Genomic DNA, 16,454 nt, shown 5'->3' with positions numbered 1-16,454 from the left:
TTGCTGGACTGAGCTGAATAGTCCAGCTGGATTAGTTTTTATGTAGTATGGCAAACTTGCAGGTCAGAATGATTTGGCCAGATACAAATTCCCCTCCTGGACTTGTGGCAGAGTTGCAGCATATTTAGTTTCATGCGGCTCAATGTGGTGCCTTCCATAGTTCCAGTTACAGATAGGTAGCCGTGTTGGTCTGCCATAGTCAAAACAAAAAAAATTCCTTCCAGTAGCACCTTAAAGACCAACTAAGTTAGTTCTTGGTATGAGCTTTCGTGTGCATGCACACTTCTTCAGATACACTTCTGAAGGTATCTTCAGGTATCTGAAGAAGTGTGCATGCACACGAAAGCTCATACCAAGAACTAACTTAGTTGGTCTTTAAGGTGCTACTGGAAGGAATTTTTTTTGTTTTGACTATGGCAGACCAACACGGCTACCTATCTGTGACTGGAGCATATTTAGTGGCATCAGTGAAGCAGAATTGCCGAAGAGCATAAAAGGGGTTCTGTTTTAAATTGGCAAGCACTTAAAGCTTGAAGGCTCCACAATCTTTTGCCTGGGGAAGATGTGCATTATAGAAGCATTTCCCTGAATCTGTATTTGCTTTCCTCTCTAGTTGAGGCATTCACCATGGTGAGTGGGAAGGTATGAATTAAACACTAGAACTTCAGACCCTGAGTAGTTCTACCAAGCAACTGAAAGGTATACAATAGATTGGGATTCAGAGCACCAGGAACCTTTTTCTCTTAAGATGGTTCTTGGCAGCTGATTCTGAAGTTGATATTCAAGTTGGTGGTTTGCAATACCCCTTCACCCCACCCCAAATACACACACACTCTCAAGTTCCATGCCTTGCATCTTTGACAGCAGCTTGCTGTAGGGTGTCTTGCATAGTTGCATCATGCCTTGGAAAGTAGTGATCAGATTTCTAGAATTGAGTGTCTGTGTTCCAGTCTAATTTTAGGGTGTTTCTTACTTTCTAGTGGATCTCTGAACAAAAGTGTAGTGATTCGTATACAGTTGGAAAAGTTTGTGCAAGTGTGTGGTCCCAATTCAGGTCATCCAGGGTACTAGTGGAACTCATCTCAAGGACTCCCATTAGGAGAACTGGATTTTCCCCAACCTCTTCACTCCTGTCTGCCCCATATATCTCCCAAATCTGCTCTGGGGGTTAGGAGAGAGAGAGAGAGAGAGAGAGACACACACACACACACACACACACACACACATAGTGTGGTTGGGGAGGAGAGCAGAGATTGTTCCAACTGTCAAGAAGTGCCACTGTGTGCTTTTTCTACCTGTCATAGGTGTCATAAAGTTTATGTCTTGAAATTCAGATGATCTTAGTCCTACATTAGTTTGGAGTAAATTTTTGTGTGCTTGTTCTCTGTTAAATAAAAATGTACCGTCAATGTTAGTTTTTATTTGCTATCAGTGGTTGAGAAACAACTATGAAACGTTTTTTTCTTTTTGTATCTTAAAAGCTGTTTTGAAATGAGTGGAAATAAAGATTATAGCTTGGACTTTCAAAAGCATATTTAGTGGCATTGGCAGATTCTTTACTGTAGATCAATATTCTATCCTAGCTAGAGAATTTTTGATAAAGACACACAGTTGCCTAAAATTTCCCCACCATGAAAAGTGCATTTAATTACTTAACCAGTAATTCCCAAGCACTGTGCCAGGGTGTGCTAGTGTACTGTGAGAGCACAGTGATTGTCCCACGTGAAAGAAATGTAATCATTGAAGCCTCTTGTTCTCTCAAAGTACCATCTGCAGAGCAGGCTGCCTACTGTGTGCCCTACTGCTCTGGCCTTGCCACCTCCTGGTCAGTCTCTGTTGGGGACAGGGCATTTGCTTTAAATATCTGTCTCATATGACCGGATTATGTATTCACTTCTGGTGCAAAAAAAACCCAGTACCTGTGTTCAGAGAAGGCTGCTGGTGATGTTTGCTTGAGTTGCTGCTTTGGGCATATCTCGTTTCATTTAAGAAGCACAGCCTGGTTAATGGTTAGCCTGCAGAGAAATGTGGGTTGTGAAGTGATTTCTAGTACTGGAATTATTATTATTATTATTATTATTATTATTATTATTAATTAATTAATTAATTACCCCTCCCATCTCACTGGGTTCCCTCAGCCACTCTGGGCGGCTTCCAACAAAATAGAAAAATACGAGATATTAAACATAAACTTTCCTATACAGGGGTGTCTTCAGATGTCTTTTAAAAGTTGTGTACAGTCATACCTTGGGTTGAATATGCTTCATGTTGAGCGCGTTCAAGTTGCGCTCTGCGGCAACCCGGAAGTAACGGAGTGTGTTACTTCCGAGTTTCGCCGCATGCGCAGACGCTCAAAATGACGTCATGCGCAGTAGCGGTGAAAAGCGACGCGCACAGACGTGCCATCGCTAGTTGCGTTTGCTTCTGGATGCAAACGGGGCTCCGGAACGGATCCCGTTTGCATCCCGAGGTACCACTGTAGTTTTTTTATCTCCTTGACATCTGATGGGAGGGTGTTTCGCAGGGTGGATGCCACTACTGAGAAGTGTGCATCTAATTTTTAAATCCGAAAAAAGTTTGCCTCAGCTATCCAAAATTTGGGAAGTAATGCTGTAAAACCATGTGCCATAAGCTGTTTTGAAAGCTGTTAACTCATTGTGTCCGCTTTTCTAGCAAAGGATGGCACAGGAGGTCTTGACTCACTTAAAGGAGCACCCTGATGCATGGACAAGAGTTGATACTATTTTGGAATTCTCTCAGAATATGAACACCAAAGTAAGTATAGGATATCCAATTGATCTTGACCTTTCTTCCACTCAGGCTTTGAGGAAGGTATCCCAATTTTTAGATTTAGCATTTGTTTAACTTTTTTATTGCTTCTTCAATCCTTTAGTCTGATCCATGAGGTTGTCAGTTACTTTTTCTTATAAAAGGCTTGAAAAATGATAAGTCACTTGGGAATTGTATAAAAACTCTTGTTGAATTATGAACAGATTTGAGTGTTATAAAATCTTATAGCCGTATCATGTCTTTAGATAATGTGTTTGGCTTTCATTTCTGTTAATGAGAGCCATGTGCACTTAACTGAGGGCAAAATACATCCCTCAATATTTTTTTGAAAGACTGGTATTGTCCTGCGCAGTTTAAAGCAGGCTAGGCACCCCAGACACTTCAGTTGAATACAATCTGTAGTTGCTTGCAGTACAGTTAATCAAACCATACCACCAGGATAGTCTGGCTAAAGTAGACATTCTTCAGCCTACTGCAATTATGTTTTTGCTTCAGAAACTTTAAAGGTTTAAATATGAGTTGCCAAACATGTGAAAGTGGTTGTCATATAGTTGGAGAAACTTGTGCATGGCCACATTCATTGAACACACAAAATTTGCCATAACTTGTGTTGAGATAGAAAACAGCCATGCTGATTAGTTCCTTCAGAATTTGGATGGCACTTAGGAAAGTCTTAACTTTTTTGGGAAGAAAAAGGCTTTGTAAATTTTAGGGCAAAGTTAAGAACTTCCTCAAAGTACTAAATTTAAGTAACCATGTTTGCCTGTTTGCTTGCCTGGTAAACTTTGCTTTTTATACTCACAGACATTACTAATGTTAAAGTTGATTTTATCAACAGTATTTTTTAAAACTCAAATTTGTCTTGTGAAAAATGAGATGATTAGAGGAACAGAAAGAAAGCAACAGGTAAAGAATTCTTCAATTTACATAAATTGCAAATGATTTGGTGCTAAATTTATGCACTATGACATTTGGCTTTTATGCAGTCATTTTTTTTCTTAAAGCTGTTAACACTACCTGATATTAATCATAATGTTCCATTATGTTGATTGCTTGTAATAGGAAGAAAAGGGGTGTCTTCCTGTGCAACTGACACAGCTAGGCTTTGACGGCAGGCCTCCACAAGGTCTACCCTTTTGATTCCCTTTAACTGAATTCTGTTCATCAATTGCTTTTTTTCCTTGTTTTGGTTTCTTGGGTGGTGGGGTGGGTATGGGTTTTGTACATAGAATCAGTGTCCCATTAAAAATTTCTGCCACAGGGATCATTGTATTAAAATATTTTCCTTAATCTACAATTTCTGTCCCATCTTTTGCCTACATAAATAAAATTTTGAGGCTTACAATATAAATATAACAAAAATGGGAGGGGAAAAAAACTATATAGAACCTTGGATTGTTTTGTACGCATATTTTTGTAGGTAGTCCTGAGAACTTCTTTTTTGCAAGATAATTGCTACAGGAATGTGACACCTATTAATTTTGGAGAGAGAAAAATAGCTGTTGGCTGCTGGCATAACAATAAGCAGAGAAAACAAACTGGTCATAATGCAACTTGATTATTTTCCCTCCCTTCTATATTAGGTCTGCACTGCATGTTATATGCACACATGTGTTTGTGCATGTGCATGCATGCTACTCATGGAAGAGAGATGTCTCATGTTACATGGAAGCATAGAAAAAAAGATGCAAGCGTCACTGCATCTATCACTGTTTACATGTAGCCTGCAAAGTAGTTCTTAGTGTGGTTACCAGTAGTTTGCTAGGGGAGGAATTATTGTATGAGCTTTGCATAAATAAGGTTCTAGGTCAGTCTCTGGTATCTCCGGCTAACAGGATCCTGGAAAGACCCTTTGCTTGTGTCCTGTGAGAGCCATTGCTAACCAGTAGACCATACTGGGTTGGGCTGGTTTAGGTATGATTTGGTAAAATACATTGTATATTCATTGTGATTATTCTTAAATCTATTGCTTTGTTAGTAAGGTGGGAATAGAATAAGAAGATGCTTCAACGTGAAGATGAGACAGGGAAAATTACAGTTGAAACTGTTGATGAATGTGTTGACAGACTAGCCAAAATTTCACATGCTCATAATCTTATGTCATCTCCTTTCTTGTACCAAATAGCCTTCTGAACTAGGCAGAATGGAGGGATGTATACCTGCCATTCAGCGTCTCTAGGGCTTGCTGCAGGGTGGGAATGTGGTAATTCTGAACTATAGTAAAACCCTTTCTGGCCTTCCATTTGACATACCTATTTGTGGCATTTAGAAACTCATTTGTTGGCAGATTTAGGGATTTCAGGATCATTTGCTTCACTGATGGGCACCCTCACTATGTTAAAGATAGATATTTTGAGCAAGATTAGTCCCAAAAAGAAGTGGGTTGAGCATTAGGCAAGGGGGATATTTGCACAGATTGTGTATCACTGAGCAACTTTAAAGTGAGTTATTACAGGTGAAATCTTGCCCATAGGGAGTCACCCCATTGCATAGATGTGGTGCATACACTGCACTGACTGCTGATGAACAGCTTGGGAACCTATTCAGAGCTGCTTCATGAATGCCATCACTGTTCAGTAGAAATGTTTGTTCACTTGAGATTTAGGCCACAATACAAAGAAGTTATGTGCATCGGTGGGTGGGGGGGAGAAGAGAACCTCAAGCATTGCCAAAGCTTTGCTTGCTGCTTCTCTGGCACCAGTTCCTACTGCTGAGGAGGCAACCTGCAATTCAGTTTTACAAACTTAGCTCTTTACTTCAGCAATGCGACCTGCTAAAGAAACAACAAGCAAATATTCAGCTGCACATGTTCTTTCCCACCTTTTGCATATAACTTCCTTGAATTGCATCTTCAGATTGAAATGTTTCACCGGCTTCTACAAACGGAATATCATTAACTAGGCTAGAAATATCACAGATATATAACTAAATTTACTCCTTTTATGAAGATGTGGCGTTATAAAATAAATAAAATACTAATACCGTAGAAGAGAGTGGGAAGTTAAAATGTAAACAACCATCAACCAACTGGAGAGTACAATGTAGTTTGGGACAGTCTACATTGTGCTATTTATTTAAAATGAGGCTTACATGATCCCTTTGGCTGAAATTCTAATTACCCTACTTTGTATAGACACTAACAGACTTGAAGAACTTTTATTCTCAGCCAAATCTTCACCAGCCATCAACGTTAAAACATAGATTTGCCTTTCAGGTATTGCCTCCTGTCTCCTCAGTGTTGGTTTCTGATTAAAGGGAAAGCTGCATCTCTTTGACCCCTTTTCCTCCTCTTCTCTGTGTTGTTGCTTTTAATGATGACCTTAGTCTGATACAACTTTTCATAGAGGTCTATTGGACATATTTACGTTGAGATAAATGGAATAAAATGGGTTGAAGAGCTTTTCTCATTTCCTATAAATGTATCCATTTGAACCATGCCTTTGGGAGGCTTATCTGGGTGGTAAAACAACTTTAGAAGTGTATCTAGAAATGGTGAACTTTTGACTGAGCACAAAAGTTAAACAGTAGATATAGCTGCTATAGGGGAGAGACTACTGTATCTTTTTTTAAAAAAAAAACAAAAACAACAACAACCTATGAGCTGTCTTGCTGTTCCTTAAGTGCACACCAGTGAAGTGCAGAAAATACATCCTTCAGAAAGTGTTATTAGATGTAATGTTAAGCCCTGGTCTTAACAGCTTAAGTGCCAGGAAGCCCATGCTCATCCAAGTTGCTAAACTTGGTTGTGTGCTTGAACTTGAGAGCAGTCATTTAGGCTATTCATTTTTATGTGGCTGCCATTTTCCCCCTTACAGATAAGTCATTTGGCTTTGCAAAACATTTTTTTTTTTGTTTCCCTTTCTAATGTAACCATGATCAAAAGCAGCAGGACTTTAGAATATAAGAGGGTAAAATAAGGAAAATGCATGGGAAAAGCTCAATAAATGGGTGAATAGACTTGTTTTTAACAGACTTAATCTTAGATGTTAAGTGTGAATGATGTCAGCTTGAATGAGAATCCTGAAAGCTATTGTTAAATCATCCAGCATACTCACATGTTTCACTTCTCCAATTTTCAGTATTATGGCCTGCAGATCTTGGAAAACGTGATAAAAACAAGATGGAAGATTCTTCCAAGAACCCAGTGTGAAGGTAGATATGAGTGACTTCTTTGTACAGTTTAGACTCACTGATGCTCGTATGGTATGTTTTTGGATATTGCACTGGGGTAGTGCCTAATAGATCAGGTATTGGACCTTGTGTCAGTGTATGATAATGAAGTCATGTAGATTTTTAAAAATACTGTGGGATGAATGGAGACGCAAATTTTAACATGTCCTGATTTCCAAACGTGGCCACTGATTAAACTTCAAATGACTGTCCTGATGCAATATAACTACCCTCCTCTCACTTTCCCCCTCCCCCCCCTCATTTTTTAGCTGCTTATTTCATTGTCAGGCAAGCTCCTTATCCACACTTAAAACATCTGTGTTTGGCCAGTGAATTATAATGCATAGCTGGTTGATTTCTCCCCAATCCTGGCACTGTTGTTTTGAGCAAACAGCATTGTTTTCACCAAAGCAGAGTACGTTTAGACAGCTGTTTCATACTGGCAAGGGAATTTCCAATGCTTGACAAAAGTACTGATGTATAAAAACCTTAATAAAAAGGAGTTACATGTTTTGACAACACAGAGATCCAAGCTAAGGGCCACTTCTGAGCCATGCATAGCTGCTTCCAGATGGAACACATTTTGTTGGGCCAGTAATTCCTCCTTCAGTTACAAGGAAGAATGGAACTATTGGAGAATTAAATTGCCTTGTGAAGGATGGGGAGGGTGCACTCTTGTAAGAGTGCTGATGGAGTTTGTATTTGCAGCTCGTAGGAATGAGAGGTGGCGCTAAATGGAACTGATTGCAGTTCCATTCCAAGAACTGCTTGTCTAGTGCTAAGCATAGTTAGCAATCTTGCACACTGTCAACTTTTGGCACTTGGTCTGGTTGCTTGCTTTAATTGAAGCTGGGATGGGCAGAAGTGGCAACATCAAAGTATGTGATACTGACTCTGGAAAGCTGGTATACGAGCTGTCAGGGTGAGCATCGATTTATGTGATGTCATGATTCATAATAGCTGAGCTTCAGCTGTACATTAAGCAGACCAGAGTAGAGTCAATGTGTAGAATAGGGCTCAAAAAGGTGGTTGCTGCAAATTGGAGTGCATTACTTGAAATTTTGGTGTGGCTTTTTAACCTGGTTTTAAAACCGGTAAATGACAAGTATGTTTTAAATGTCTTTCAGTATTGGATGAATATTACATCACAGTCTCTCTTTAGTTTCTTCTTGAGCTGAGTTAGGAATTAAATGGACTGTGTAATCTTAAGTAGTACCCCCGCAGCTGCTGCTTTGGCTGATGGATGGAGCCTGGTTGGTTAAACCATCTTCCAGCCTGTTATGGAAGACTCCCCTATGCTCTGGAGCTGATATTTGGGGGGATGTTAACACTGCAGAAGGAAGGGGTACTTTGCAAATATTTGCCTTGCAGCTTCTTCCATTAGCAAACACATTCACTTGATTCCCAGCCTTTTCTTTAGTGCTGACGTACCAACTGGATTATGCCCACAGCTTTTGCATACAGAAAGCACTATACATAATAGAAAAGTCTCAATGAAAGAGATCACTAATACTCCAAATTCATGAATAAGAATTGTGCCTAAAAAAAATACTTGCCAAAACCTACCTAACAAGTCCATTTTTAGGCTAGTTTCTGAATCCAGAACCGAGTATAGCAGTATTTACTATACCACTCATTCAACTGATGAATTTGTACTGATAGGTTTTGGTGCTGTTTTATTGCATCTTTGATTAATGTATGGTATTTGTGTTTTTCTGATTTTATGTTATGCTTTAAAGAAAATTGTAATTTACATTGGGGAAGGGTGTACAGACAACTCCCCATTTATGCAGGGGTTACATTCTGATGCACCACACGTTTCTGCAGGACGTGTGTACGCTCCCATCCCCTTGTGGTGGTGAAAACAGTGCATGTGTCAGCGTTTGCATACATGCTGATTGTATGCAAATGGAGAGGTACTTCTAAGAGTTCAGTGTACTGTCATTAAGAGTTTTAGGGTCTAAATTCACATTTGACCATAAAGCTCACTGGGTGACCTTGGGCCAGCCCCCAACACAGTCTAACCTCCTTCACAGGATTGTTGTGAAAATACTGTGGTGAGGGGGAGAACCTGTATACCTCCCAAAGTTGTTTGGGGGAGGAGATGGGATATAAATGTAAAAATAATTAAGGCTGGATTGTGAGAGATCAGGAATTGATGAACATGAGAGTTGAGTCTTAGGCCTGCAAGCAAACGATGGGGCCTAGAAACCAAGCACATGCTTAGTCTTACTATGCATTCTTGACTTCTAGACAGGTTTTTCTTGGTTATTATTACTGTTATTTATTAAACTTATATGCCACCCTTCATCCGAAGATCACCGGGTGGTTTACAACATAAAAATACAAAATGGAAGCACAAAATATGTAACTTAATAACAAAAAAAAGCTTCTTTAAAAATAAAGCAGAATTGTGAACTCAACCAACCAGAGACTCATACCTCCTTCCCAAAGTCTGATGCCTCACTTACCTTCCCTGCTTTGAGAAGGCTCAACACCCAGTGCTTGCATAGCCCTAAATTCGCCACTGTACCTTGGCAATGTCCAAGAATACAGAATGTCATAAAATCTGCTAAAAAGCTTTTGTGGATAGAGCCTACTGGATATCATGAAGTAGGCTATGTAGACCAGGGGTCCTCCTGGGTCCTAGATTCGACCTGCCCGGCCATTGAAGAACCCGCCGCAAAGCCGAGACTCCCGGCGATGGCGACGGGAGGAAGAGGCCGAGTGGCTCTGGCTATCAAACGCCACGCCTGGTTTACCTCAGCAGAAGCGCCGTCTGGGCAGTCAAGCTGGCTTCCGATGACAATGGCACTGCTGCCACCATGCAGCCCTGCGCCACAACTGGCAGCTCCAGCAAGAAGAACAAGTGCAGGTCTGGGCGGCAACACTCGCCTCCTTCGCACGCCCCACCACTCCTTGTTTCGGGTAGAGGGCCGGGCCACCTTTGCTTGCTTACTTATCCCAATATCATTAATAATATTAGTATTGTATTGTGCCCCCGGAAGCTGAGCGTGCGGAGTTAGATGGTGGAAGGGGAAAAAAATCCTCTTCCCTCTCTTTCTCTCCTTTCCCACCAGCCTTTCTCCTCTTGTTCTCCCTCCAAGTCAGGCCATTGGGAAAATAGTAGTAGTAGTAATAATAATAATCTTCCTCCCCTTGCTGCCGCTGCCCTGGTGCTCCCGTGGACCAGAGAGCGGAGCGGACAAGCTCACTCTGCTTGACCGCTTCACAAGAAGCAATGGCAGCGACAGCTATTTCTCTAGGCGAGAATGCCCGTTTCATGCCGCCGCCAGCCCTTCGGCAAATGAGGCAAGCAGCAAACCAAGAAAGCAGCTGGGGTGGGTGGGAGAGGAGGACTAATCGCCCCCCTTGCCCCTTCTTCCAGCTCCCCCCACCGGTGCCACTTCTCCGGAGCCGCCATCCCTCCTTCGCCTTAGCCGTTCTCATATTGAACTTGCCAACATTTTCTCCGTGGGGCAATTGTGGGTCTGTGTGTGTGTGGTTTGGGGGGGCGGCGGGAGGATGAGCAGTGTGGTGGTGGGTGAGCTTGTCTGTTGAGGAGCCTTCCCCACCCCACTTTAATGCACACTATTTTATTTTATTATTTTGTTTTATTATGCCTGCCCTTCCCCAACCGCATTCTTCCTAGTGTGCATAGGAATTTGTTCACCCCCCCCCCCAAATGTAGTCTGGCCCCCCTCAATGTCTGAGGGACAGTGGACCGGCCCCCTGCTGAAAAAGTTTGCTGGCCCCTGATATAGACCACCTGAGTTTATATATGTCTTGTAGGTGCCCCAATACTCTTTGTTGTTTTTGCAATGACCACCAGTTCAGAAATTATTTAAATTTGCTAGAATCACTTCCTAGACTATCTCCTTATGTATGTACCCTCCATATTTCTGTCATGCTACCTAGGAAAGTTCTTCCTGAAAAAGCACTCACTGTTCCAGGCTTACTATAATCTGCTGTTAACACTTGCATTACCTCAACACTGTTGGTGTAAAAGTAGATTCCCCCCATGACCACCCCTTTAGATCAAATGGAATCATATATGGGCTAGGCAGATCTTAAGCAAAAATATTTTAATGGGCTGGATGCCTTCATCCAGTTGCTGTCCTGGTCTACTTTGAGTGAAAGGACAGGATATAAATGTAATAATATATAAATAAAATTTTAGTAATTATATGAGCATTAAATTCCTGATATGACCTGGATTTCCCCCCCATTACTGCCCATCTCTTCCCAGAAGTGCCATAATGTCAGAAAGTGCTACTTCAAGATTTTACTGCAATTGGTAAGATCATTGGTCAGAATCATCAGATATGTATGTATTGGAGGCTCTACATTTGTACTACACAACTGCCAAATTTGGTACAGGTCACTCACATTTTATGCAGGGGTTATGTTCTGGAGATGGCACATATGCATAAAAACATGTATACTCAAGCCACCCCTTATAAGCACCCACTTGCAAGTATTCTGACATTCCAGAACTGGCACAGTGTGTAAATAGTACACACATACAGCAGAGAGCTTTTAAGCTCTCAGACTTGCTTACCAGGGAGTGTCACAAAATCTTGCAGGGGATGTCCAAGATCTTGCAAGAAGCCTCCCAAAGCCTGGTGAGCAAGTTTTAAGAGCTTAAAATCTCCTTCCGTGCTGGGAAACCCTGTGCAAAAGAGCTTTTAAGCTCTCCGCTTCCCATACATTTAATTTGTGTGATTTCAACCAAGCAGCCGTCAGTTGTGGAAAGATGAATTTGCACAAGTTAAATGTGCATAAGTTGCAAGTTACCTTATGCTAGGCACATAATCTATCATTCTGGGGTTGCTTCATTTCACTTTAAAGTGTGCCCTGAAGACACCAGGGAGGCATGATGACAAAAGGGAAGAGATGGATATGATAGCAATCTGATGTTGTTAAATTGATAAACATTAATAGCATATTCAGTGGTGGTGATTGTTCACAGAAGACTCTTTTGATCCAGCAGAGGTTTCCATGAGGGCAATGTCCACCAATTCACCCTCTGCCACCCTCCACACTGTTCCTGAGGGTCTCTCAGCTCTGGAGCAGATCAGAGGGGCTACAGTGCAAAGGGAGAACTGATGGAAATTGTCTTCCCTTTACCCTTATAATTGACTGAAGCCTCCACTGGATCAAAGAACCAGGACAGAATTGGCTACAACAAAGAAATGGGTGTAGGGTAGTGGCTGAACTAGTGGCAAGGCAGACCAGTGGAGTACGCTGTGCAAGAGATGCTGCAGCCCATTTATTTTTCTCAATTACAATTGGAGACAAGTTCCATTCTTGCACACAGAAGTTTACTTGGACAATCTTCAAGAGGAAAAAAAACCCCCTCCATGCTGCTTTTCTGTATGAATTTGTGTTCTACGCATGCCACCCCTTAAGGTCAGGGTTTTCAAAATTTTTGTCTGCATCTGGAGTGATTGAATCATTCAGTCACATTCATATATGATCTAGAGATGCAGACCAGAATTACCCACCCCCAGTGGAGGATGATTGGAGACATGGCTAGAACGTGAATCATTTGGACGCAGCAGGGGACCATCTATGTGGGTGCTTAGGTTTCACAGGAGCTTTTTAATTAACAGCAATATGCAGGTTGGGTGTTAACATCTCCATAGGTTATATACAGTGGACGCTCAGGTTGTGAACGTGATCTGTGCGGGAGGCACGTTCGCAACCCGTTGCACATGCGCAGGTTGCAATTTGGCACTTCTGCGCATGCGCAAAGCACAGTTTAGCGGTTCTGCACATGCGCGAGCACCAAAACCCGGAAGTAACCCATTCCAGTACTTCCGGGTTTCGGCGTATCCGTAACCTGAAACGCGCAACCTGAAGCGTCTGTAACCTGAGGTATGACTGTAATTCAGATTTGTAGGACACGGCACACAAACCCTTGTTTCATGATAACTGTTTATGAATGCACAACAGTTATTTTAAATTCAGTGCCCATAAGCACATTGGTCTTCCTTAGCACAATACATTCTAATGGCCTTTTGCAAAGGAGCTTGTCCTCCCTGCATTGCTCAAGCAGCAACATACCTAATTGAGGCAGCAACTATCCTTCTTATGATAACTATTCTAATGGCAGCTGAAGTCCAGCTTTCATACCTGAAATCTCTAGTTCCTTATTACTGCAGCCTCCCTATAAACATGAATGGTAGTTTGACAAGTGTGCGATCATGCTGATGTTTACGTGAAATGTGGCAGAATCTAAAAAATGGCATAGGATCCTGCAAACATGCTTTTATTCTTTAAATAGCTAGTTTCTGGTTCTCATGGTTATGGATGTATGCTTAAGTGCAGACATGCTGTGGCAGTTAACAGTTGCCATTGCATATGGTGCAAGCAGTGTTAGAAATTCAGATATATCAGCTATTTGCCAAAATGTGCCTTAAACCTAGGTTATGGTCACCATAGCCGAATGTCTAGTTGCTTTTTTAAAAATACGATTTTTTCCATTTTACCTGTGAGTTGAGCGGGATGTCATTTTCACTTCAGCAGCGGCAACAATTTTATTTGAGTTGCACAGGGTCCTGTTTTGACTCACAGTGGCAGTTTTACTCTTGAGTCTCAGCCGCCCTTAGTGATGTTAAATTCTCGAGAATAATCTTTTGGGGAATATTCATGATTAATTAGAATATTCGAGAATTTTCTTTTAAAATAGAATATTCATTTTAATGCATTGAAAATTATATAATTAGTTAATATACATGTTTCTTCATGGGTAAACTTGTTCATATGGCAACCAAAAACTGTACAGATACTTTTGTACAATGGGGCAATGCAGCGAATTCACATTCTTTGATTTTTTTTGCACCAAACTTGAAATTGAAAATTCAGTGTGAATGACTCAGGTTAATCACTAAGCCTGCCACTAACTGTATATTTACCATCAACTTTTAATAAGCATTTCTGCATGGTACAGTATTTTCAGTACAATACTAATAAAATCAATATAAAGTTTAAAATACATGTTACAGTTTCCAGAAAAATAATCAGTAATGACCAGTTTCATAACATCAGAAATGCAAATTACTATCTGCTTAGATAAGTAGGGCAACACACAACATATTTAAATTATAACTGATAAATTGTCACAAGAAAGAAATGTATGTGAAAAATAGGCTTTAAGTAACAAGTCTCAAATGTTTATAAATTTATATTGATTCTTCAAACATCTTAAGAGGATAAGTCACCATCTTGGTCTCCACTGGTAGCAGAGCTTTCAGTTCCACACTGATCATCTGTGAGATCATAGAACGAAGTTGATGGTTGTGTAAAATTCAATGAGCTTGTTAGAAGCTGTGCTTCTCTTCTAGGAGTTGTAAGTTATGAGCTACATATGTAAGCTTTTCTGCTCTGTCGTCTGCTGAATGAATAAGTTCATAAGTACTGAAGTTCTGTTGCAGCTGTTGTTGGTGGCATATTTAAAATGTCCACAGCCATTCTGCTAAGCTTTGAACCAAAGCATGTTCCCTTCCACCAATCCACTGCATCCACTTTTTCAACCAACTACAATATATATGACTTGCTAAAAAAAACTTCCTTAGCTTAGCACGATATGCTGCCAGCTCTGCCAAAATATCTTGTGCATCATTTGGTGCACTTGCTGATATTTTGAGATCACTGAACTCGGTATCTTGAATTTGTTCATCTCTTGGTAAATGAACGCCATTATACTTGGGATCAAGGATATTTGCAGCAAAGTGAATTATGCTGTTACACATAATTCTATATGCCTAGGTACTTTAAGTGTATAAAGCATTAAAACTACTTTCTGTAAAAAACAAAAACAAAAAAAACGCACTGTATGGCCAAGGGTATAGAATTACTAAGAATAAGGTCACACCAAAATAGAAAAAAATAGCTATTACATATAGTTGAAATACATATGAATTCAAATGTTCATCAAATTAAATGAATAGCTTTTTAAAAACAAAGTTTTCTGTAGCTCACATTTCAGAACCGCCAATGGTGAATGACACAATGCCCAGCAATGGAACAGGATAAAAAAATATATATCATTATTCATTAGTTACACTGGCAATATCAAAGCCTGTCTTACTATTTACTAGATTTTTTAAATGTGGGTTGTAAAACTGGTTATCACATCAGAATTAACAGTTTGTGGAGAATATTCTCCAGAGAATATTCTCACCTCACATCACTAGTCGCCTTATTACGCAACCATACAACTCTTGGTTGCAAGTAAGCCATGCCAAGTTGCAAAATGCAACTGGTGCCTGAGGGTATTTCATACACTGGGTGCATGGTGTCAGTGCAAGTCTCTTACCGCTTACTTACTTCTGCATTGGAATGCTTGCTCCCTGCCCACCAATCAAAACCAATTGCGGGTCTTTGTCCACTCCATGTCTTCCTCTTCCCAACAGCAAAAGGAGACAGTAGATGAATTACTGGTTTGATACCGCGGAGTTTATAGTGAAGTAAGATTAGTTCAAGTATGGTATTTTTTGTATTTTGCTTATAGTCCTTTACCTAATGCCAAGATAGATTGTTAATTTTAAATCGGGCAACAACAGTACAGTGGTACCTCGGGTTGCATACGCTTCAGGTTACACACTCCACTAAGCCAGAAAGAGTGCTTCAGGTTAAGAACTTTGCTTCAGGATAAGAACAGAAATCGGGGTCTGGCGCCGCGGCGGCAGCAGGAGGCCTATTAGCTAAAGTGGTGCTTCAGGTTAAGAACAGTTTCAGATTAAGTACGGACCTCCGGAACGAATTAAGTTCTTAACCTGAGGTACCACTGTACTGTATTATCTTTTATTTTGAATCAAAACCAACTATCCTCATCAAATAACCTTTTCAGGTCAGATTTGAAAAACACATAACAGAGAAACTCAAAAGGAAAGTGGGGGCTGTGAAACATGTTCCCATTACAGAGGGCATGATAAAAGAACTAACTGCATTGCACTAGTCTTCACAGTGAATATGGGTAGTACCCAAGGTCCCCCAGCCCTCTGGAGCATATTTTGAGGGTGCATAAAGGCCTGGAGAGAATTGTAGGGGGAAAATTTTGTTGCATAAGCAGACATTTATTGCATGAGTGAAATGGCAGCAGTGGATACAAGTGAGTGCAAAAGAGAAGAGCAAAATATTTTGGATTGTATGCTGGAAGAAATACGCCATGACAGCTGTCACTCTGAAAATAAATACTATTAGTTATTTTAAGTGTGAATTTCTGCAAATTGAGGAAGGTTTTGCTCCATAGTGACAGTCTTTTGAGTGAGCTCCACCCTGTGAGGAAAGGATGGGCTTATTTAGACTTGTTTGTAATGCCAAGAATCAGAAGTAGTTGGAACAGCGAAGGACTGGAGAAAGCTTTGTATACAGCTTTTCCCTTTCTAACAACTCTTGGCTTTTTTTCTTCATTCTATGCAAATTTTAAATAACTTGTGTAAGATTCAGCGAAAAGAAGCACGTAGTAGGGTTATGGCAGAAGGTGA

The 16,454-nt window shown here is 40.6% G+C and overlaps 1 protein-coding gene across 7 annotated transcripts in view; it reads left to right on the top strand.

Annotated features, from left to right (window-relative positions):
- XPO1 (exportin 1) overlaps nucleotides 1-16,454 on the top strand; it is a 40,448-nt gene that overhangs the window by 6,811 nt on the left and 17,183 nt on the right. For 4 of the 7 annotated variants that reach the window (XM_083733131.1, XM_083733130.1, XM_083733132.1 and 1 more), the window contains exons 3-4: nucleotides 2,674-2,775; nucleotides 6,870-6,942. In XM_083733131.1, coding sequence (XP_083589257.1) covers nucleotides 2,674-2,775; nucleotides 6,870-6,942 — 175 coding nt within the window. Of the gene's footprint in view, nucleotides 1-2,673; nucleotides 2,776-3,633; nucleotides 3,697-3,852; nucleotides 3,917-6,869; nucleotides 6,943-16,454 lie in introns of those variants that run through there. The other 3 variants (XM_083733134.1, XM_083733135.1, XM_083733136.1) reach the window with 2 other exon arrangements.

The sequence above is a fragment of the Podarcis gaigeae genome, assembly GCF_964106915.1.
Source record: "Podarcis gaigeae genome assembly, chromosome: 3".
In the NCBI taxonomy this organism is placed as follows: domain Eukaryota; kingdom Metazoa; phylum Chordata; class Lepidosauria; order Squamata; family Lacertidae; genus Podarcis; species Podarcis gaigeae.
This window is presented reverse-complemented; position numbering and strand designations above follow the sequence as displayed.